At 35.6% G+C, this 24,624-nt stretch overlaps 1 protein-coding gene across 3 annotated transcripts in view; it reads right to left on the bottom strand.

Moving 5' to 3' along the window:
* PPP3CA (protein phosphatase 3 catalytic subunit alpha) overlaps positions 1-24,624 on the bottom strand; it is a 298,715-nt gene that overhangs the window by 164,089 nt on the left and 110,002 nt on the right. The window contains exon 1 of one of the 3 annotated variants that reach the window (XM_089912446.1): positions 9,425-9,538. The exons of the other annotated variants lie outside the window; for them this stretch is intronic. Within the exon in view, the coding sequence (XP_089768572.1) occupies positions 9,425-9,446 (22 nt within the window). The 5' untranslated portion in view covers positions 9,447-9,538. Of the gene's footprint in view, positions 1-9,424; positions 9,539-24,624 lie in introns of those variants that run through there. 3 annotated transcript variants of the gene reach the window in all.

Below are 24,624 nucleotides of genomic sequence, written 5' to 3'. Positions count from 1 at the left end.
GAGAAATGAAATATAAGGAAGGACTTTACCTGAATTGAACTATTTGATTAGAAATTCATTAATAAATATAAATCTGTGTATTGAAAATAGCGAACCTGCAAAGTATAATGTGTGCATTCTTAGTCTTCAATCCTAAACTTATAAGTTAATATGAAAAAAATCAATCTGCGCCCACACACAATTCTTTCCTTTCAGGTTCATCATTCAGCTGGAGATGCCCACACATTTTCTATGCCCACGTGCCCGCCCTCGGTCCCCATCCCCTGTAGTTGAAACACCTACAGGCGTCAGAATAATTTTTTTAAATGAACAGACTCTCTCTTCTTTGAAAGATCTTGATGAAATGGCAAATCTATGACACAAATGATATCGAATGATGTAAATCCTAAGTGGCAATTTAAGAATGTTACCACTTTTGCATATAAAGGGTGACTGCTTAAAAAAATAATGAATCTGGCATATAGCCTTATATCTGTGTGCCACAGTGAAGCAAAGATTGAAATACTCTGCCTCAGAGTCACCCTCCAGAGAGCCAAGGGCAGGAGCTAAATTCCCAGGTTTGCATTTAATTGCCCCTGCCCTCGCTCTGTGCTCCCTACTCCCCGTGGGCTCAATCATGAAGCATCAGGACCTCTGGGCCTCCCCATGTTCTAGTAATGCTTACACTGGTTGCTTTACTCTGATGACCAGAGACCTGCTCTCATCCACTCTCTCTGGTCTCCCATTTCTAAGAACGACCCACTCCTGTGAATAATACAGAAGCATACAGGAAGTCCCAATTCTCAGCACCTCAAATATGTACCCCACGAATCATAATCTTCACACATCTATTTAAAAACTGGAATGCTTTAGTGAATACCACCCACAAATGTACCCTCTCAAACTTCATTTTCATATGTTTCGTTTATCCTTAAACTGTCCTTGTCAATTCTGATTTTAAATCACATATGCATTTCTCAGCCTATGAAATGGAAAATGTCTGATATCATAATAAAGCTGCAACAGACTGCATTCCCTTCCTCCATAAAGAAACACTCTTAAGAAAGATTTTCCACTCGTAAACAGCACATATTTTGTGCATAAAGAAAATTCTCAAAGAACTAAGGAAACAGGTTGCTGGGATTATAATGTCAACTGCAAACTGACAGGCAACACCAAATTTCACTCTTTAAATGAGTCAATTAATCCCCACTATTTGAAAAACGTCAGAATAATTCTAATAATAAGTAGAAAGATTAACAATCGAGTGCCACCAAAGGTTCAAGTCCAGTACCCTGGCATTTGATATTCAATCAATATGTTTTTGAGTGAATGTAAAAATGAATGAACTTTTTTTTTCTCCTTGTTCACTCAGATAGAGGGTAAAATTTCTGTGGTACTAGAAGTACAGATGGTCCCCAATTTACAATGGTTCAACTTACAATTTTTCAATTTTTCAACTTTACCATGATAACCAAAGATATGCATTCAGTAGAAACTGTACTTCTAACTTTGAATTTTGATCTCTCCCAAGGCTAGTGATCTGCAGTATACTACTCTTTTTGATCCATAGCTCCCAGTTAGCCAAGCAATAATGATACACTTACAACCACTCTGTTTTTCACTTTCAGTGCAGTATTCAATAAATTATGTGAGATATTCAACGCTTTATTATAAAAATAGGCTTTGTGTCAGATGATTTTGCCCAACGTTGACTAATGTAAGTGTTCTGAGCACGTTTATGGTAGGCTAGACTAGCCTATGGTATTTGGTAGGTTAGAGGTATGTACTGAATGAATTTTCAACTTATGTTGATATTTTTGACTTAGGATGGGTTTATTGGGAAATAACCCTATCATAAGTCGAGGAAGATCTGTAGTTTAAGAAGAGAGAAAAGAAAAAAATGGCTTTGTTCAGATCTAAAAGTATGTATGGAATTATAAAAAGAACAGTCAATGGCCAAAATAACTCAAACTGAAAACTGCATTTAGTAAATGTGTCTTTAAAAGTGCTCATTACAGGAAGGAGACCAAGTCTGTCAGATGTATGTTTCATCCCAAGATGAAACATACAGACATGGTCAAAAGTGAGCAACAGAGAAAATTGAAAAGGGAAGGGGAAACAATCACTACAAAAGTTTGAACTACTGAATGTTTTAATCCCACATGTGATTACAGGATCATATATAAAACTTGTTGTTATCTGTGATGTAAAATTAACCCAACAACAATAAAAACAATACCATATCAGAACAACAGTATTTTGGTGCTTTTAAGCTTATAAAGTACTATTCTCTGGAATTTCAGAAAGACACTCAAATATTTCCTTTAAAAAGAACATTTTCTAATTTAGAAGAATGCTATTAATATGTATTACTGAATTTACTGAAGTATGCTTCAGTAAAAAAAGACTTTGTTTTAACTGTTAAACTTGAAATATCTGAGACTTAATAGACTAACACTTTCTCAACATTCCCAAGGGTCAGAAGTAGCTCAAGACTTTCCTTCCCATCTTTTTAGTATCTGTTTGACAAACTATCACTACCAGTCAGAATGAATTCAAATCTTATTTGTAGACACAAATGAAAAATTTATTGTAAAATGTAGCAGTCAAGATTAGCTAGAAACTAGGTTATCTAACTCATTCTAAGCACATATAGAATGATAAACAGAGCAACATAATTCCCATGATATATGACTTTGGGTTATGGTTCCCTAAAACATCTTAAAAGCTTCAGTCCCATAAATTTTTCACTACCCAAGTTCAAGACACTCATTTGGGCATGATGGTGAATCATTTAGGCAACACTGTGAATGCTTTTCTTAAAGTTACATGTGCCGAATTCACAAGTGGCAGGCTCATTTAGAAACATAGTATTTTTTTTTATTACCACATCATTTAAAATCTTTCCTTGCCTTAAATCCCTACTCAAGAAATAATCATGATTAAATATATAACTAACAGATTAATACAAATGTAAGATAAAGGATATATCCACACACATACAAATCAAATGGTGAAAGAGTGTACGTTACTCTAACAATGGAGTTGTGTGTGTGCTCTTTAAATCCCTTGATCCACGATAATGCTCCACTTATTCAGAGCGCTGGTTCCCATCATCTTCACCAACAACAGTTCAATTACACACCCAGAGGTAATCAAAAACTGAGCTGGAGTGAGAACACTCACCAGAAAATCTGTGCCCATTACCCCATAGGAAAGGAATGGAGGCATTCTCAGAATACTAAATAGAAAAGGACGGTGGCCGGCCATAACTAAGCATTCCTGTGTAGAGTTCCATATTTCACTACAGACCTAGAGGATATCAGGGCATATCCATGGTGTTCATAATGGTACACATTCCACACTTCGTAAGCATCTTATTCCAGATTACTGGACAATACACTGTTACAAAGTGGAAAAGGTATAATACAATTTTGATATGCTTTCATTAAGTAGAATTTTCAATAATTTAGTGTTTAAAAGAGATATGTCTCAGTTATGTGATAACTTCACCTTCAGTGAAATGTCTCCTTCCGTAATCAGAGCATATACATGAAGGTTTATGTATATTGTCAATTATTTTTAGAAATATAAATGGTCCTCATTCCCAAAAATGTGCATTTAGTCATTCATAATGAAACTCAAAATAGTCTTTGATTTGCTAATACTCTATATATCAGGTGTATTTTTTAAATGATATATAGGGTACACACATTAAGTACTGAAGAAAGAAAAATGTCATAAAGATTTTATCTATTACATAAATGCAAACTAACTAAAAGCAACTCTCCTTTATAAGCCTGAAGTCTGAGAAAATATAGAAGCCTCTAAAGTTGTTTTTCTGATAACATTCTTCCTCTAAACTAACTGGTTAATAACATCATGATTTTTGCACATTTGTACAAAGAAATAATTTATACTTTTGAAATAGAGACTTTAACTTTACTCCAAGTGGAGTAAAAGTTCAGGGGAAATTAAAGGAAAAGGAGAAAGAAAGAAAAGAATTGATTTTCATCACTTCAGGAAGATAAACTTGAGTTCAGCCCACCAAACTGCCAAGTTAGATTGTATTTTTTAAAAAAATCAAATCCTAAATAGCATGTGAATTTTACTAGAGCAATTTCCTATAGGTATTGGCAATGTTTACTCCCCACATAGTCAAGGGGGACCCAATTATTACTCTCACACCAAATGATAAACAAAACAAATGATAATCAGTCACCCATCCTCTTCTGACTCCCTTACCTCTAGACTCTTAATTACCCTAAGGGTTTCCATGCTCAAGAGACAAAAAAGGGTCCTAGGAGCAAAGGATCTGGCTCTCCACAAGGGGCCATTTCAGTTGCATTTTGCAAATAGGACTGATCTTTTTTTTTTTTTTAATGCAAATAATGTTCCCATCCCAGATACAGTTATTCAAATAACAAACTATTTGTGAATTAACACAGAATGATATGGATAGGTAGAGACTATCTACTGGTCAGAAGGTCTACTAACACTTTTGTACTCAAGCAACAAAATAAGGAAATTTCACTGCAATTATTTATTTACATATATTCATACAGCAAGGACATAAGTTGATTAAAGTTGATCAAGAACTTGCCAAAATTATAATTTTGTAAAAATTAGTAACCAAAGAGCAGGTATCTAAAGAAAGTGAAATATTAGGGCTTCCCTGGTGGCCCAGTGGTTAAGAATCTGCCTGCCAGTGTAGGGGAGACGGGTTCGAGCCCTGGTCCGGGAAGATGCTGCAGAGTAACTAAGTCCGTGCGCCACAACTACTGAGCCTGCGCTCTAGAGCCAGAGAGCCACAACTACTGAAGCCTGCGCGCCCTAAGCCCGTGCTCTGCAACAAGAGAAGCCACCGCAATGAGAAGCCCGCGCACCTCAACAAAGAGTAGCCCCCGCTTGCTGCAACTAGAGAACGTCCGCAAGCAGCAACGAAGACCCAACAGAGCCAAAAATAAATAAATAAATAGATTTATTTAAAAAAAGGAAAGTAAAATATTAAAAAGTATGACTACTGAAAGAAAACATAGAAAACAAAACAAACACAAAGTAAAAAACTGTAGACTTATGAAAATATACAATTATTACAAGGAAGGAGAACCAAGCTGCATAAAGCATCAAATAAATTAAAGAGTTTGTGAAACTGTTGAAATTCTGTAGCAATGTCATATGTTGCACACATTTCTGGAAAGAAGGCCCACAATTTAATAGATTTTCAAAAGGATCCCTGACCCAAAGAGGCTAAGATCTTCTCTAACATGGCTTCCTCACCATTACTATGGTGACCATTCTAGTTTAATTCCTCAATACATTCTTATCTAGATTATGAAGATAATGATCAGACTCTTTCTTTAATTCTCCAGTTACCAACTCTTAATACATCTTATCCCCAAACCCTATAGTTTGGCCATACCCAGTTACACAATACATATTCTAAGTATTCCATGTAACCTTATACCTTTCTTCAAGCCTTTCAGAGATAGTAAGGCAAAGGGGCTAAAAGCACAAACTCAGAAGCCAAACTGCCTGGGTTTACATCCCAACTTCACCAGCTGTATGATGTTGGGTGAGTTATTTAGTTTCTTGAGGATTAAATAAACTAATATTTGTAAAGTGCTTGGAACATTACTGGCATAGCAAATACTTCCTAATTAGTCCTTATGATTAACAAATGCCTTGCTTACCTACTTAAGCATGCAACTTCCTAATCATCCCCATTCAAATGTCACAACTTCTGCAAAGATACAAAGCCTGCTTTCCATCTAAACCTCCACATCCTTGAGAATCAAACACTTAATAACATGTCCTTCAATTGCCAAACACAGGGCTTTGCTTTGTCTTTTGTATTTTTTGTTTTTTTGTTTTCTGCGGTACGCGGGCCTCTCACTGTTGTGGCCTCTCCCGTTGCGGAGCACAGACTCCGGACGCGAAGGCTCAGCGGCCATGGCTCATGGGCCCAGCCGCTCCGCGGCATGTGGGATCTTCCCAGACTGAGGCACGAACCCGTGTCCCCTGCATCGGCAGGCGGACTCTCAACCACTGCGCCACCAGGGAAGCCCTGCTTTGTCTTTTTACTTTGTGTTTGCTTTGTGTTTATTTTTTTGCCCTAAAAACACACAGCACTTGCTGTTTGTATTAATTTTCATACTTTTGTACTCATAAGACTCCTCACAAATCATTAGAAGACTTTTATGCTAAATTCAATAACTGTGTACGAATCTGAAATTATGATCTTAAATATCATGAATTTCACCCCCTAGTTTTCTAGTTTAAGAAACTGAGGCTTAAAGAGAATAAGAGTAGTAGTGATAATAATAATAATTAAAACAATAATAAAATAATCGTTAAGACATAGCACTTCCTATATCCTAGACACCCTTCTAAACACTTCATACTGCATGTGTTAACGTCATAAAAATCCTAAGATGTGGGTACTGCTAATCTACTTTTCATATGCAAGAATTCAAGGCACAAAGAAATTAAATGACTTTACCAAGTTCACATAGCAAATAACTAGGAGACACCAGGGCTCATATGAGGACCCCGACTCTAGAGCTGTGCTTTTAATCCTTGCTACCATGCCTCTATAGATAAGAGGTGACTTATCCAATAATCCAAAGATAATTAAAGGCAAAGCCTGAAGTCATACCCAGTTCTCTGGATTCCCTGAACCATGTTCTTTCTTTTTGAGTTCATTATTCTCTACCCAGAATGGACATGGCAAGCAATCCAAAAAAAAAAAAAAAAACTTTCCAATGATTTACTGATATACGATTCACATCTCATCACATAATTCTCTAAACCCAATAATATTTATCCTGAATGTGCAGTCTGCTCCTTGAACATCTTAATTTGGCTCTTCTCTCTTATCTAATTGTTCCCAACTTGAAAGAGACCAAAATAGTACAAGGAACAGCTAGTTCAGTATTCAGCTTATGAGAGGTACAAGGCCTTAGCTGTAATTTGGTTTTTGATGGGTTGGTCAAGAAGTAAAACTCTCATTTACACTTGGCTTATTTATACCTCCAGTGTTTCCACATATGAGCTTTGAACTTGGATCCTATCCAAAACTCAAAAGTTTTCCATCAGTGACTGTGGGCTGCCTCTCAGTCCAGCCTGTGATTTTGCTAAAAGATGTGCCTCCCCAACCTTTACTCCTTAAAAAGACTAGTTAGTGCAGCTGCCGTTGACAATTTTCAGCCATATGGAGCAGAATTCGAGCTCTAAATGACACTAAGTGTAGCAGTGATGAGTTCTAAAGTACCTAATCATCTATCTTCACATTCTGACTTAAACGGCTATGGGTCCTTAAGAAATCCTTGAGAAACCACAGTTTCCTCACCTGTAACATGGAGATATTTACATAACCAAGAGGCATTTAAAAGGATTAAATGAGACCATACTTGCAAAAGTGCTTAGTGCAATACTTAGTGGGAAGTATGAACTCAAATTTAAGTTTGTTTGTTTGTTTGTTGTTTTTTTTTTCGGTACGCGGGCCTCTCACTGTTGTGGCCTCTCCTGCTGCGGAGCACAGGCTCCGGACGCGCAGGCTCAGCGGCCATGGCTCACGGGCCTAACTGCTCCGCGGCATGTGGGATCTTCCCGGACCGGGGCACGAACCCGTGTCCCCTGCATCGGCAGGTGGACTCTCAACCACTGCGCCACCAGGGAAGCCCAGTATTTTTTATTATTTGTTATTATTGTGCTTCAGTGAATTCCCACAGGATTTCTGTAGTTTCATATGCCAGCATTTTGTTGTATCACCTGAAAACTCTCATTTACACTTGGCTTATTTATACCTCAAAAACACCCCAAAAACCAAGTATCATGTAAGTGTTTCTATCATATTTGGGGTCCAGCAGAGAGAAACTTATCTTGCCAATTGCCATTAAATATGGCCCCAAGAGGGTTGTCTAATCAAGAACCCAATTCATCGTCATGGGCATGTATGAAATTCTTACTATAAGTTTAATGTGACCTTAGTGGAAGGTTCAGAAGAGTAATTCACATAAGAACCCCAGAGACTACTGGGCCTTCTAAGAACATCAGATTTTACATAAATAGCAGCATTTACCAAAGACAGTTCTTAGATAATAGGTGTTTTCTAAAATAAAGCATTTCTGGAGAAGAAAAAAAGCTCTGGAACACCTGTTAAACATGGTTAAAGGGACTTATTTATGGCAAGTTTTCTTACAGAGTTGAACATGCTATTATGTCTGGTGACTATCTAGCAGGGAGATCAATCATGCCTCAACTCCCAATTATTTTTCTATAAAACTGTCTTCTTGACACATATGTTTTGTCAAAACCTACTATAAACAAATAACCAATTCAACTATTTTGACAAAGTGAGTCTGTCAGTTCACACAAACATGAATATTCAATAATAGAGGGTATCAGTAAAATAGGCCAAAAAATTTTAATCAAAATCATAAACATGTTAGTTTAAGCTGAGGACACACTGTATGTGTCTAACAATTTCAAAAAAAACAGTGTAAAATCAGCTTATTTCTGATGTCTCCTTACTCATATATGTACCTTACTGAACAGTGTATGACCATGCAATAAAAGTTTACATTTTTACTCTACAATTAAGGAAGAAGGAAACCAAAGAATTCCAACCAAAGGAAAGAAAACCTTTGTATTTTGACATTGATAGGACTGCCACAGCCGCAGGCATCTCCCCTGTCTTCCCTCCAGTTTCAGACCTAATGTTTGGCATTCTAGATCCATGATCTGGGGGCCACACCAACTTTTCAACATGCCAGTCAGATATAACAAAAACTAGCAATCATTTAAGTGTTTACTCAAATTAATTACAAGGGATTTTTGCTCTCAAATAAAAGATTTGCTCCTTCTTATTTTAGAGGCTTCAGTTAAAGAAGTTTGGGTTGGGATTCCCTGGTGGCGCAGTGGTTGAGAGTCCGCCTGTCTATGCTAGGGGACGCGGGTTCGTGCCCCGGTTCGGGGAGATCCCACATGCCACGGAGCGGCTGGGCCCGTGAGTCATGGCCGCTGAGCCTGCGCGTCCGGAGCCTGTGCTCCGCAGCGGGAGAGGCCACAGCAGTGAGAGGCCCACGTACCGCAAAAAAAAAGAAGTTTGGGTAATGCAGCTGTGCTTGCTCCAGGGCTCTGGAACCCTACTATCTGTGTTCACATCATTTTCCGCTACCTAACAGGTCTGAGTCTTCGGGTGGGATGATTCATTTAATCTCTTTCATCTCACTGTGTCTGAGCTTCCTCATCTGTAAAATGCAGATAATAATGGCCACTATCACACAAGACTATGTAAGGCTTCAATAATACATATAAGAAGTTAGAGCAATTCCTGACGTGCTAAGCACTCAATAAGTGCTTACTGTCATTACTTCGAGACTTGTTAAACTGAGAGCCAAAGCAGAAAAATGCAGTAGCTCCCTGAGATGCGATTTACCAGGAAAGAGATCAAGAATCATTGCAGGCCTTCATTTAGAGATGACCCTCATACCACAGGATATGCTGGCTTTTAGCACCGATAAACGTCTCCTTGGAGGAAGTTCTATTGTACCTATTAGAAAAATAGAATTTAAAACAAGAATATGATTCCTCCCATAGCAGAATAATCTATAACAGCTCCCTTCATCAGGTCCATGTGCTCTGGGAAGCCATTCATGTAAGTGTTTTGATGTAACTAGCCTGTAAAACCACCTGGGAAAGCTCACTGAAATAACCAGTGATCAGATAGAAAGAGGCAAACTGTACTGTGAAAGTCTCATTTTGATAAACCCTGACTGCATAGAAATACAAAATCATTGGCACACTGATTTGGTGCATACCTATAATTAGCCAGAGCAATTTTCCTCCTAGACATTTCCTACATTTTCATTTAAATTAATATAATTCCTTAGCTAAAATGCAAGAGAAAAAATGTTAGAAGAACACAATCTGTTTACTATATAGCAATAATCAAGTGTTTTCATCCTATTGGTGGAACAGTATAACCGTGTACTTCTTTACTCTCATGTCCTTTCATTAGATTTTATCTTGTATACATTCACTAAATTGAGTCTGCATTGAATGAGTGTCATTTTGCCCAATGAAATATTTACATTTGTAATGTTTACAATAATAATATGTACAGTTAATAATGTAAATAGTAATGTACAAATACAATATTACATTTGCCACATGTAATATGTCCCTTCAAGCCAAGAAAATTGTCTTGAAACTTAAAAATAAATGCAAATTACTATGAAATTAAAGGAAGAAAAAACTAATCTGCTATTCAGAGATATTAAGCAAAATATAAGAGAATATAAATAGACTTCTCTTTCTAAGGAATACTTGTATATAACCGAACAAAGTTATTACCAAAACACAAAATGCTTTAATTAATACACATTGTATTGATTTCTTCTGAATTCCTCATTTCCAATATTAGAAAAGGAATCAGAAGTTTTTTATACTTATTTTTTCTTGTACCTAATTACCTATTAACCATCCAGTTACTTACTAAGCAAAATATAATTTCTTCTTAATTTATTACAGTGCAAGCATTTTGTTCCCTTTGGTAAAGAAAGATAAACAACAGTGAAAGGGAAAGAAAGTTCAGTTATGTGTTTCAGAAACAAGGACTTGTTCACCATTCTAACCCTAATGTCCCTTCTAGCTAAATAAAACTAACCTCAGTTGTTTTCATTTAAGCATCTTTACAATTCTTAATTTAATAATGCTAATGCAGCTCACTCCAGGAAAAGAACCTCATATTGCTGATATACCGAATTCACTCTAAAACACTGCTAATCTATTTAAGGTGTGTGATATACTTTACTATATAGGTACAAAAAATGCTTGCCGTTTAGCAAAGATTTAGAAACATAACATGATCAGTTTCAGATTAAACTTGTCTCACCAAAGCTCAATAAAAGCAGCACCTAAGTAGTGAAATATGTCATATTCAGTAGATGACAGGCTACATCATCACCAAATTTAGAGGATCTTTTATGAAACAAGTAACTGGCTTAATCAAAAGAAGAAAAGTCCCTAGGTCTTGAACTTTTGTGCCAACAATGAATATCTAATAGATGAATCTAAGAATGGAAGTGATCTTTGAGGTGAATTTTTTGGCTGACCTACATGTGAATGCAAAGGAAAGACATTCACCATCAATAAATTGCGCAGCATTATATATAATTTCTTATTTGGAAACATTATTTAGTCATTGTATCATGTAAGGGAAACTACAGTAATACAGTCCCCAAATGAACTTCAATTTTACGAACTATTTTCCTCTCATTTGCGAATAAATGACACTGTTCCATACTAAGAACAAGTGGTGATAACAAATGAGAACAACTACACTTTTTTGAGAATCCTGAATTTTCTTGACTGTTCCCAGTCATGGTGCTGTGAGTTATATTTCACCAGCTGATCTCCAGATTGTGGGCCCTGCATTCCAAAAACCTGTGAGTCCTTCAAAACTTTCTAGAACTGCTCACTTGCTACAAAAAAATGTCCTGTTGATTATAACAGCCTACTTCAAGAAATTAAATGAAATCGCCACATACATCTATGATAAATTATATCATAAAACATTTTGAAGGAGAAACTCCTGAAAAATTACTTCCCTAAAGTGTTATCCAGATGTTAATAAGATACCTTCAGTGATTAGTGGAAAGAAAAATGTTCCAAAATTATACAAGTAAAGGATGCTATTTGGAGTACAAATCAATTAAATGGTGCTAGCTCTGAGAAATGGTGCTAAAATTTGAAAGAAATGAGCTACACTAATGGGTAAATTGAAGCCAAACATTCTATATGGATTTCATTTTCCCTGGAGCACTTCACTTTGGTGTCAAGAATTTTGAATACTTGGATTTGAGACCTGGTTTTACCATAACCACATAAAATAAGGGTTCACTGTCCCTATTTGACAGATTAAGAAAAAGAGGTTGAATATGTTGTCCAAGTTCATACTAACATTACGGTGGCAGTTTAGATGCACACCCAGGTACATCTGGTTTCAATTCTTTACACTAGATCACACTAAACTACCTAATTTAGGAAATAAAATTGTATTCTAAATAACTTTCAGAAACATATTTCATTTTTAGACTATCAAATCTAATTTTGTCTATATGCTGAGTGAGTGAAAGAGCGGGATATAATGTTTATTGAGCCTCAAGGGCCTCTGGTTTGCAGGCAGATTCAGGCAGGGCTCTGCCACTAAATGGCTACATAACTTCACTTTTCAATCCCTCAACTGCCTTGTTTGTAAAATGAGGGAATAATACGAGTAGGCTCCAGAGCCCTTTCCATTTTGAAAATACAAGCCACATAGGGGTTTCAAATATTCACCTATGATGTATAATCATGTCACCTATTAACAAATCCCGGGGGCATTCCCCACAGCTACATTTTCAGAAGGAACACTTTTAAAAACAGAAATCAGCATAAGGTGGGCTGGTGCATTCCACGGTACAGTGTGGGTATTGCACAAAAGGGTCTGGAGGAATCAGAAACTGAGGGCTGAAATCCTGTCTCCACTGAATGAGGCAAACCCTCTGCCTTTTCTACTTCTGGCACCAGCAAGGGGTGGATGCAGGCCAGACAGAGACCGGGAGTGATGCTAAAGAGATCTACATCTCAATAAAGGATTTGTTTGTTGAGGTGGGACAAGAAAAGAAACGCCACAGTTCTTTTACTTCTCTTCTCTTTCTGGAGCTTGAAGATGAACCACATATCTTGAAGAAGAACCCAGCAAGGAATAAATTCTTAATAAACACTGATGGAAGGAAAGAGGAAAAGAAGAGAAGGAGAAAATGACAGTGTTACAGAAAAAAAGAAAGGGGAAAAAAGGGAGGAGAAGGAAGAGGAAAATTTATTAAATGGAGCAATGAAGACCATATCCAAGTTTTCCTTCTCAACGTTAATGGAAGAAAGGAAAAAGCCCTCCACGAAAAAATAAGATTTTACCCTCAGCATATCCTGAGTTGAATCAAAGGTGCTTGATCTTTACCAGCAAATATTACTCAGACAACGTAAATACTCTAAGAAAAATCCCTTAAAAACTGCATCATTACATTGAATGACTCTCTTTTTTTTTGGAGTTAAAATGTGGAAAACTGAAGCTTACTCTCCCAACTTCATTGCTAAGTTTTTTTTCCCTTCACTTTAAAAAACAATTTTTGTTACACCCAAGTTTTCCTATAGCCCTTCACTGTATAAGGTCAATTTTGTTTTCACTAACACTATGAAGGTTGAATAATAATTAGCCACAGTTTAGATTCCTTTCTAGAAACAATTCATTTAGAGAAAACAAAGGAAAAATCACGTGTAACAATGGAAAATACAGCTCTTCCACCATCAGATAAGAAAACAAATAAGAATATTTCAGCAATGGGGATAATCTGTAAAACCAACTGCTCTCTGGATGAAACAGAGAACTAAAGAAGTAAATAGATGTGGAAAAGTAAAAGGTTTTGAAATGAGCAGAAATATACATTGTTTTTAAAGTCTCAAATCAGACATAAGCAATCAGCAACGAATGAAGAATGTTATCTACCACTATTTATCCTCCATAGTTGTTACTGGATATCCAGACAATCCTTCATATCACAAATAAACACATGGTCCTTTTGAGAACCTCTGTTGAAGATGTGAGTTTATTCTTTCATTTAAAAATATCTTGTTAACGTCTATTACGTGTCAGACACTGAGCTAGGTGTTGTGGAATCAATTTTTAAATTCCTACTGTAGGGCATAAGAACAGGGAAAAAATGGAAGGGTGAGATTGGGGTTCTCGGATTCACTGCTAAAGTCTGATATGCTATAATTTTATCATCTTGTGCTCAAAATTTCATATTTTTTAGTGAATTTTATTTCACATCAATTTACAGTTTTTCTCAGACTGCGAGGTTTTTGTTGTTGTTTTTGTTTTGTTTTGTTCTGGGCCACACTGCACAGCATGCGGAACTTCCCTGACCAGGGATCGAACCCGTGCCCCCACACTGGAAGCACAGAGTCTTAACCACTGGACCACCAGGGAAGTCCTCAAAATTTCATATTTTGAAATATTTCATCAATGCATCTGGAAAGTATAATATTTAAACAATAATTTGAAGCTCCATTAATAGCGTGGGGTCATGGAATAAGAAGGAGAAAATAAACTGAAAAAGAGGCCACAGTAGGATATACCTAAGTTAATGACAAATATTCATGTACACAGCCCAGCTCTTTAACAGAAAGGCACAGAAATGCCTAAATCACAATAAGATACTTAAAGAAAATCTAAAGGTAAAATCAGTGGTTAAAAAAATACACAGAATATTGTTGACATTATTACCATTTAAAGAAAAATATTATTGCCTCAGTGATGACGATCAGTTACACCTGTGACATTTCCAACTCATACTTCCTTAATGAAATCAATATTTTATAGCCATATTTTTCTACTTATAGAAGAGACTACCCAGCAATGAATAATATATGCATGAAATTTTAATAAAATCTTTTCTCCCCTTGAAAAGTATTCTATAGTATTATGAACATTGCAGATAAGTAGGAATACAGTTAAAAGTAAAGCTCTAGTATGTAATTTTTAGCTTCTGAATAAATCTTAATAATAAAATTTAAAACTAACATGGAGGTAAAAAACAGACAAGATAATTAATCTCTTCTTAAAAATTAGAATTGTTAATCAACTATACTCCAATATAAAATAAAAAGTTTAGAAGAAGATTGTGATATGGGCTTCCCTGGTGGTGCAGTGAGAGTCTGCCTGCCGATGCTAGGGGACACGGGTTCGTGCCCTGGTCCGGGAAGATCCCACATGCCGTGGAGCGGCTGGGCCCGTGAGCCACGGCCGCTGAGCCTGCGCGTCCAGAGCCTGTGCTCCGCAACGGGAGAGGCCACAACAGTGAGACGCCCGCATACAGCAAAAAAAAAAAAAAAAAAAAGGTTGTGATAATAAAATCTCATCATTAAGTTAAACACATATCTCTCTTTCATCTAGCAAAATTTCAGTAGAATAGCCTGTAAGGAAATGTCATTTATAAGTTATTTCAAATGGGAAAGTAAATCATATTATTCTGAACCATCATGGTGAATAATAATACTTTTATTCCTAGAAGCTCTATTTTCTTTAAATTAAAGAAATTAGTACTTAAAAGTACTCAACACCTTGAATAAAATGAATATCCAATATGCATTACAATCTTCAGTACTGTCATCTTGGAAGAGGCCAGTTAACAAATTGTATTCCATATAGCAATGTAGACTGATTTTCTAAAAGTATTGTTTAAGTTGCAAAATGAAATGAGAGATTCAAACTCGAAATCAGATTTACAAATTCCCTTCATTAGTGTGATACACAAATGCATAACCTTATAGTATTAAGAATGGAACTAACCTTACATGAAATGTAGCCAAATGAATGTTATTGAATATCCATAATGATCATTTTCCATTAAGTTAAATACTTATAATCATGAGGTTTGATTAACATGCTCTGGTTTCTTGCATGCCATGTTATCATTATAATCAGAAAACTAAAAGAAATTTTCTCCAATTAAATATAAAACAGATGAACACACTTAGGAAGAAAACATGTTTCACTGCCACTTATATAGTTAAGATTACAAGTACATATGAATATTTTCATCATAAAGGAAATCAGATCATTTAGTATCTTAATTTTTCCAACAGCCTTAAATTTTCAAATCCTTTGAAATAAGTTCAAAGGCTACATTCTTACATAATACTATGTATACCCAATGCTTTATTTTTCACAATTACTTGACAGCAAGTTTGGGTTTTTTTTTTCCTTTTGTTTTGTTTCTTTTACTTGCTAAAATAATAGTCCAATGAGAAAGAGAAAATTAACTTACTCTTTTTTTCACCAAAAACATTTACACTTCTATTTTAATCTCTTTTTTAATAATCAATCTAAAATATAATCTTTAAATAGACAGTACTGACACTAAATTTTATTTACTAGAATTACTGATGCTTTTTCATCTGGAGATTAATAGGTTTTAGTAAAAAGATCTAGCTTTTCTGATACTCAAGGAAGAATATACTTGTTTGAGTGCAATCAGCACTATGGAAACAGTTTTTTTTCCCTAGTACATGCAATTACAAATGAAACACTTTGGTTATTTTTCCTCTTCAATTTCCCAATTCACATGAGATGGTGTCTGTTATCTAATGCCCTCTTATAAATATTATCTATCAATAACTCACATACACACACATTCAAAAGTTAAACTAGTCAGGCTTCCCTGGTGGCGCAGTGGTTGAGAGTCCGCCTGCCGATGCAGGGGACACGGGTTCGTGCCTCGGTCTGGGAAGATCCCACATGCCGCGGAGCGGCTGGGCCCATGAGCCATGGCCGCTGAGCCTGCGCGTCTGGAGCCTGTGCTCCGCAACGGGAGAGGCCACAACAGTGAGAGGCCCGCGTACCGCAGAAAAAAAAAAAAAAAATCAAACCTAGAACAAGCTATACCAAAAACCAATCCTTATTCAGAAGCTTCTGTTCATTTGTTTTCTTTCTTTCCTTTCTTTCTTTCTTTCTCTCTCTTTCTTTCTCTTTTCTTTTACTGTAGGAGAGAGTGGCATTTGATTTAAAAAATATATATGAGAAAAACATTATAATATAAATGGACAGAATTTATTTCCACAGTGAATCAGATCTCCCAGCCTGTAGAACTCTCCACCCGCAACCCCACCCTAAACACATTAAAAATACATTCAATAACAATGGTACTCCGTAACTGCTCTCTTTAGTCATTGTTTTTCCAGTCCTTAAAAATAATATCAAACAAAAGATTAAATTCATTTTTCCTTCATTTCTGTGCATTTAAATAAGGGAAAGGGCACACCTTTATACTCTTTACATTGCCCAGCATCACATAGGGAAATCTGATTATTTTTCCCAATTGTTATTTTATCCCAAGGTCATGACTATCTGTTGGCAGATATCCAGGAATGGATGATTCACTGCACTGATGAAAATGTGGCTCATAAAAACATCATTTATATCAAAGATAGGCCAACTATAGGAGTCTATAATGTGGATCTACTCTTAATCAAACAATAAAAATATGAATGAACATTATTAAAAAGGAATATGCTTAAGCCTATTTAAACATAGTCTTTCTTGCTCCAATATCTCTGATGAAAGCTATGTCCTACACTGAAACACAGATATCAAACTGGATTAGTTGCAAAGACACAGTTAAAATTTAATTATCTATGCCAGTCATGCAGGTCATTGGTGCGCATAATCCAAAAGGTATTTCCATGTGAAAGACAGACATTTGGGTATCTCTGGCAGCCTATTAATACATGTTATTTTCAATAAAATAATGAAGTCATTCTGAAAGGTCTATTTGCCTAGGCTCCCAAACCTGTCAAACTGTTCACATTAGCTCCAGCATTCCCTCCATGCAAGGGATGAAACTAAGTAGTCTCCCAGACTAATGGAAAGATTGGCTTAAATTTGACCTTGGCTCTCTCTTTATAATTAGCTGATTCATTCCCTAGGGGAAAGAGGTAATTAACTTACTGGTTCAGAGCTTCCTTAGGAAAGAAATGTAACTGTCTCACTTAAAAGAGCTTTCTTTTTTTCTACAGATCTAATGCAATCTCAGGTCTAGATAGAAATGATAATTTATAAAATTCTTTCAAATATATTAGCTCCTTGACTCCACACAATAGCCCATGACTTAGTTTAGGCCAGAGAACCAGCCCTAAGGCACAGACTGGATAAATGATATTGGCAAAATCATGATGCCACTTACTAGATAAAACTAGAATTCAAGTTTCCAGACTCTCCATTTAGTTCTCTTCCCCTGACTCCACAATGCCATGTCTCTAAGAATGTTATAAGAATATTTACAGTGTAGTGATGTTTCCAATTGAGATAATATATTAGCAAAGCAAATCTGGGCACATATATAAAAGCATTCCTTCCAGAAAATTCCCTTAAAAATGAAACCTTTATTTTTCTCTTCAATATCCTTCCACAAACCGAAACTCTGCAATGCTTTTAAATAATACATAAATATAACATTGCGATTTTAATATATAATTATTTAATATTATTTTAACAGCAATACTCCAGAAACTATATATAAATTTGACTCTGAAATAGTCTTTCATTCAACAGTCAAAAATGTTAAATAGGGCTTCCCTGGTGGCGCAGTGGTTGAGAGTCCGCCTGCCGATGCAGGGGACACGGGTTCGTGCCCCGGTCCGGGAAGATCCCACATGCCGCGGAGCGGCTGGGCCCGTGAGCCATGGCTGTGCGTCCGGAGCCTGTGCTCCGCAACGGGAGAGGCCACAACAGTGAGAAAAGAAAAAAAAAGTTAAAATAAATAGAAGCATCTTCTAAAATAAAAAGTGCATATTTTTCTGAATTGCCTAGAAAGGGAACAATCTCCAATCTCTTTAAACACAAATCTATAAAACTATCCCCACAGTGGAAAAAAAATTTAAAGAAAAGACAAAATATTGAAATAATGAACACTAATAATAACCTAAAAATCAAACTAAAATTATGAACATACCAAAAACTGAAATGATTTGAAATAATATAAATGATAAATAATGTAAATGTAGCATAAACGGTTATGGACTTATATGTTGGGTGACCACATTAGCTTACTGTCTAAATCAGGACACTTTTGGGAATGAAAGGGGGCTATTAATAATTACACTGGACAAGAGGCATAAATTGGGATTGTCCTAGGAAATAAACAGGACATACGATCACTCTAATTTTATGTCTGCACCAGCTGGGTTTTTTCAAGGATTCCCAAGCATCTTGAAATTTTTTAAGGTCAGAATAATTTTTTTGTCTTCATTCCCTCCTACCCCTACTTCTCTTTTACAATCCAGGAAAATATTAGTCAAACCACTGAACTCTTTCTTCTCTGCATGTCCTATTTTGTCTATTAACTAGGGCAGGACATGTGTATTAGTCTGAAAATCTTTAAAAGCTACTTCTTCTACAGTCTCAGCTTTACAGTCTCTGTGTTTCCATTTCAAAATGTCATGGCCAGAGCCCTGAAGATCTGGTTTCTGCCAGCATGAATACACTGCTCTGTGTTGGACATCAGTGAAACTGGACTCTGAAAAACCTGCTACAGCTCATTTGATGTATGTATATTTCAAATGTAAAGTCTTCTGAAATTCAACATTCAGAAGAAAGAAGGAAATCTGGAAGGGAGAGGTAGAAGGACTAATCAATATTACAAATAAGAGGTTTCACTGCACAAAGTATACTTAAGGTTTCTGAAGACTTTTTCATTAACTCTTCATGCTTAGAGCTTTCCAATGGTTTCTCATCTTCTTCTGAGTAAGGCCAAAGTCCTCACAAAGTGTTATATGATTTACCCCATTCCTTACATAAAATAGCTCTTTGGACCTCCTACTCTCCCATTTCATTCACTTGGCACCAGTCCACCCAACTCCTGGAGGCTCCCAGAACCTCCAGCCATGCTGCTGCCTCAGGGCTTTAGAATATGCTCTGGTTGGAACACATTCCCCCATGTAAGCACTTATTTATTCCCTCACCTCCTTTGGTCTTCCTCCAAATGTCGCTTCCGAGAGACCTTCCCTTGAACACCTTATTTTAAACTGAACACCCGCCCAGCATTCCCCATCCTCCTATCTTTTTCTCCAGAAAGTCACTATTTGATATATCATATATCTTAACTTATTTTTTCTGTCATGTTCCCACCAGAATATCTTTGTCCAAAAGACAAAGATATTTTTGTTGAATATGCTCACTATTGTGTCTCCAGTGCCTAGAAAAATGACTGTTACTTTAAAAAAGGGCTCAATAAAAATTTGTTGAATAAATAAATAAACTCATAACTGAAGAAATGTAACCCCCTTAAATGCACTAAGCTCACAAAAATGCCCAGCAATCTAGCACAATGGTTACAAATCCTTCCACAAGCCCCGGATGCCTAAAGATGACTTAAAATTTATAAGTAAAATGTTGGCCATTTTGCAAATGTCCTTTTGGGTATCTTTCAAATACAGAATTCTTTGGATTTCAAAGAATTTATTGGTTCCAGACTGTTATTTATCAGTAACAGTCATAGCAAATAAGAATTTTATTATTTGTTTAAGTATATTTTTAAAATAATATTAAACATATACATTTTATGACAGTTAAGAGGAATTTAAAATAGAAAAAAACAATGATTCCTTTATAAGTCATATATCAAATACTCACAGGAAATTACACATAAAATACTAATAGGAAAACAAAGACCTTCCTTTTTGTCTCTAAAACGTCTGAGATAGATGTGGATTTAAAAGTGAGCACTTTATGTCAAACTACATAAAAATACAAATTGCAACATCAGAAACACTGACAATCAAACTTTCAGTTTTCTCCATCAAGATGCCCATTGAATATGAGTGTGGGGAATAAGAAAAAAGTGTGAGGTACAAATACAAAGTTTGTGTTTGCTTTCAATAGAAAATATTTACAGATAATAAACTGTGCTGTATATAATACTGTCATGATATTGATGTTGAAATACCTGAAATTTTGAAATTCTAACATTAAAATAATTATTACTCTTTTTTCTATGTGAAAAAAACATATAGACATAGAGCCTGAGCTTTGAAGGATTTTAATATAAGTGGTGAACAGATTTTTGTGAATTTTCTGAGAATCCAGGCTCCTTGCAAGACACGCACACATGCACGCACGCACACACACGCAGCTGTGCGTGCACACACAGAATCTCCTTCCTTTCTCCATTTAATTGTTATTACATCCAGCACCTAGGCAAAATTACCCAAAAGAAGTGACAAAATTAAAAACTTAGGACCTCCTAATATCCTGATATGATAGTTGGGAAACAATCACATATTTCAGTTGCAAAAGTTTCCTTGAGATAGTGCACATTTGTAGCAGAATGACCAAAGTCAGAGACTGCAGATACTGATAATGGGGAAGAGTTTTGCTAGATTAATGAATATCTATATAGGCCCTTTCAACAACTGTCAAAACCAAAACAAGTTCTAACTCAGTGAACTCGCCAGTTTAGAGTATCAGTGAATTAAAGTTCCAAATGCACGGCCATGTTTCTTGCACTACAGTTATTAGGAAGTAGTAATTACAACCTAGACTTTTTTGTATTGAAATAACACATATATTTGAAGGAACTAAAATGCTTGCAAGATTTTTTTCATACAAAGTCTAAGACTTCAAAATATGTTCCTATTAAAAGGTCCCTCAGAGCTATATTTCTCAAGCAACCCAGAACATGATCATTCACATCATTCGCCTCTGTAGTCATAGTGTCTTCTAATATAAATGTTTGAGAAATATTGATATCATGAAACGTTATCACTTCAGGTAGAAAAATGAAAACTACTGACATACTACCCCACGACTTTCCATGATTGAGTAGGATTCTGTTTTTATGTGATGGACAGTGCATGGTATCAAAGATACAGATGTTTATAATCCTTTATAATTAAACAGGTCTACTATAAAGAGCATTCCAAAAAAGAAAATAAATGTGGTCCTATTGATAAGCCTAATGTTGGGTATATGGTGTATAGTTTTGGTATACGGTTATGGTATATAGGTTTCTACATGCATACATACACACACACAGAGAAAGACATTTACCTATTATGTGTGTGTGTGTATATTCACACATAAATTATATTGTTTAATAAAGACAATACACTTTTGAGGGAAAGAAAGCTTGCACCATACTTAAATTATTCTTAGGATAATAGATGCTCATCAATTTCTTAAGAGACTCACTGGGCTATGTATAATTTAAAATTCAACTAAATCCTTCCCTGATGTCTGACACCTGCTCTCTCCTCATCATCTGTAAATTCTCCTCTCTTGTTTTATATACCAGATCGTGTAGTCATACATAATGCTACAGTTATTCATCAACTGTCTTTCTTTCATTCTACATTATAATTTTTAAAAAGACAGGAACTACTTTATGGATCATTTAATATTTAGCTTAGCTCCTAGCAGATAGAAGGCTACTCAAAAGTATGTGTTGAATTAACTAAGTGAATGAATGGATGAATAAACAAACAAACAAATAAATAAATAAATATTTAATTCTAACTTCTCTTCCTCATGTTTTAATCACAATAGTGGTCCTTCAAAGATAACAAAGAGAATTCCTCTCAGCATATAACAGGCCTTTTCAAGGGAATTCTCTCTTTAGTGATTGAAGCTGTAATTGACCAAATAAGGCTAAACTGTATAGCATATAAAATTTAATATAATAAACAATTTAAATAAATGAAAATTCCTTTTCCTAGCTAAAGAACAAATGTCTCCTCCCAACAAACAAAAACCCAGGACCAGACAGCTTCACTGGTGAATTTTACAAAACACTGGAGGAATATTCAACATCTATTCTTCTCAAGCTCTTCCAAAATATTGAAGAGGAGGGAAATCTTTAAAACACATTTTATGAAGTCATCATTGCTGATACCAAAACCAGACAAAGACACCACACAAAAAAAGAAAATGACAGGTCAGTGTCTTTGCTGAACATGATTCAGTAAAAAAATCCTCAACAAAATATTAGCAAACCAAATCCAACAATACACTAAAAAGATCATATACCACAATCAAGTAGGATTTATTCCAGGGATGTAAGAATGGTTCAACATTCAATAATCAATTAATGTAAGCCATCTATCAAGACAAGGATGCCCATTCTCATCACTTTTATTCAATATAGTACTGGAAGTCCTAGCCACAGCAATTAGGCAAGAAAAAGAAATAAAAGGCATCCAAATCTGAAGGGAAGAAGTAAAACTGTCACAATTTGCAGATGACATGATATTATATATAAAAAACCCTAAAGACGCCACCAAAAACCTGTTACAACTAATAAATGAATTCAGTAAAGTCACAGGATACAAAATCAATATACAAAAATATGTTGTGTTTCTATACACTAATAACAATCTATCAGAAAAGAAAATTAAGAAGACAATCCCATTTACAATTTCATCAAAAAGCATGAAATACCTAGGAATAAATTTAACCAAGGAGATGAAAGAACTCTACATTGAAAACCATAAAACACTGATGAAGGAAACTGAAGAAGACACACACAAAAAAGGGAAAGATAGTCCATGCTCATGGATCAGAAGAATTAATACTGTTGAAATGTCCACACTACATGAAGCAATCTACAGATTCAATGCAATCCCTATCAAATGCCAAAGGTATATTTCACAGAACTAGAACAAATAATTCTAAAATTTGTATGGAAACTCAAAAAAAAAAAAAATAGCCAAAACAATCTTAAGAAAGAAGAACAAAGCTGGAGGTATCATGATCCCTGATTTTAAACTACCCTATAAAGCTACAGTAATCAAAACAGTGTGGTACTGGCACAAAGACAGATATATAGATCAGTGGAACAGAATTGAGAACCAGGAAATAAACCCACACATGCAAGGACAACCTACAACAAAAGAGCAAAGAACACACAATGGAAAAAGCACAGTCTCTTCAATAAATGGCACTGGGAAATTTGGACAGCCACATGCAAAAGAAAGAGACTAGACCACTATCTTATACCATACACAAAAACTAACTTGAAATGGATTAAAGACTTGAATGTAAGATCAGAAACCGTAAAATCTCCTAGAAGAAAACATAGGTGGTAACCTCACTGACATCAGTCTTAGCAATGTTTTTGTGGATCTGACTCCAAAGGCAAGGGAAAGAAAAGCAAAAATAAACAAATGGGATTACATTAAACTAAAAAGCTTCTGCACAGCAAAGGAAACCATCATCAAAATGAAAAGGCAACCTACTGAACACAAGAAGATATTTGCAAATCATGTATCCTATAAGGGGTTAATATCCAAAATATAAAAGAACTCATACAATTCAACAACAACAAAAACCAAACTGATTAAAACTTGGCCAGAGGATCCAAATAGACATTCTTCCAAAGACATACAGATGGCCAACAGACACATTAAAAGAGGTTCAACAACATTAATTACCAGGGAAATGCAATTCAAAACCACAATGAGATATCGCCTCATACCTGTTAGAATGACTATTATCAAAAAGACAAGAAATAACAAATATTGGAGAGGATGTGGAGAAAGGGAATTGTTAGCAGGACTGTAAACTGGTGCAGCTACTATGGAAAACAATATGGTGATTACTCAAAAAATTAAGAACAGAACTACCATATGACCCAGCTATTCCACTTCTGGGTATTTATCCAAAGAACAAAAAAACATTAATTCGAAAAGATATGTGCCTATGGTCACTGAAGCATTATTTATAATAGCCAAGATATGGAAACAACCTAAGTGACCATGGACAGATGAATGGATAAAGAACACGTGGTATATATACACAATGAAATATTACTCAGCCATAAAAAAGAATGAAATCCTGCCATTTGCAAGAACATGAATGGGCCTTGAGGGTATTATGCAAAATTAAGTAAGTCAGATAAAGAAAGACAAATAGTACATGATTTCACTCATATATGAAATCTAAAAAGCAAAAAAAAAAACAAACTCATAGATACAGAGAACAGATTAGTTGCTACCAGAGGGAAAGGGGGTCGAGAGGTTGGAGGGTAGGCAAAATGGGGGAAG

Source organism: Delphinapterus leucas, chromosome 5 (genome assembly GCF_059928025.1).
Source record: "Delphinapterus leucas isolate spDelLeu-1000000601 "Yukka" chromosome 5, BTC_Dleu_Yukka2, whole genome shotgun sequence".
NCBI classification, from domain to species: Eukaryota; Metazoa; Chordata; class Mammalia; order Artiodactyla; family Monodontidae; genus Delphinapterus; species Delphinapterus leucas.
This window is presented reverse-complemented; position numbering and strand designations above follow the sequence as displayed.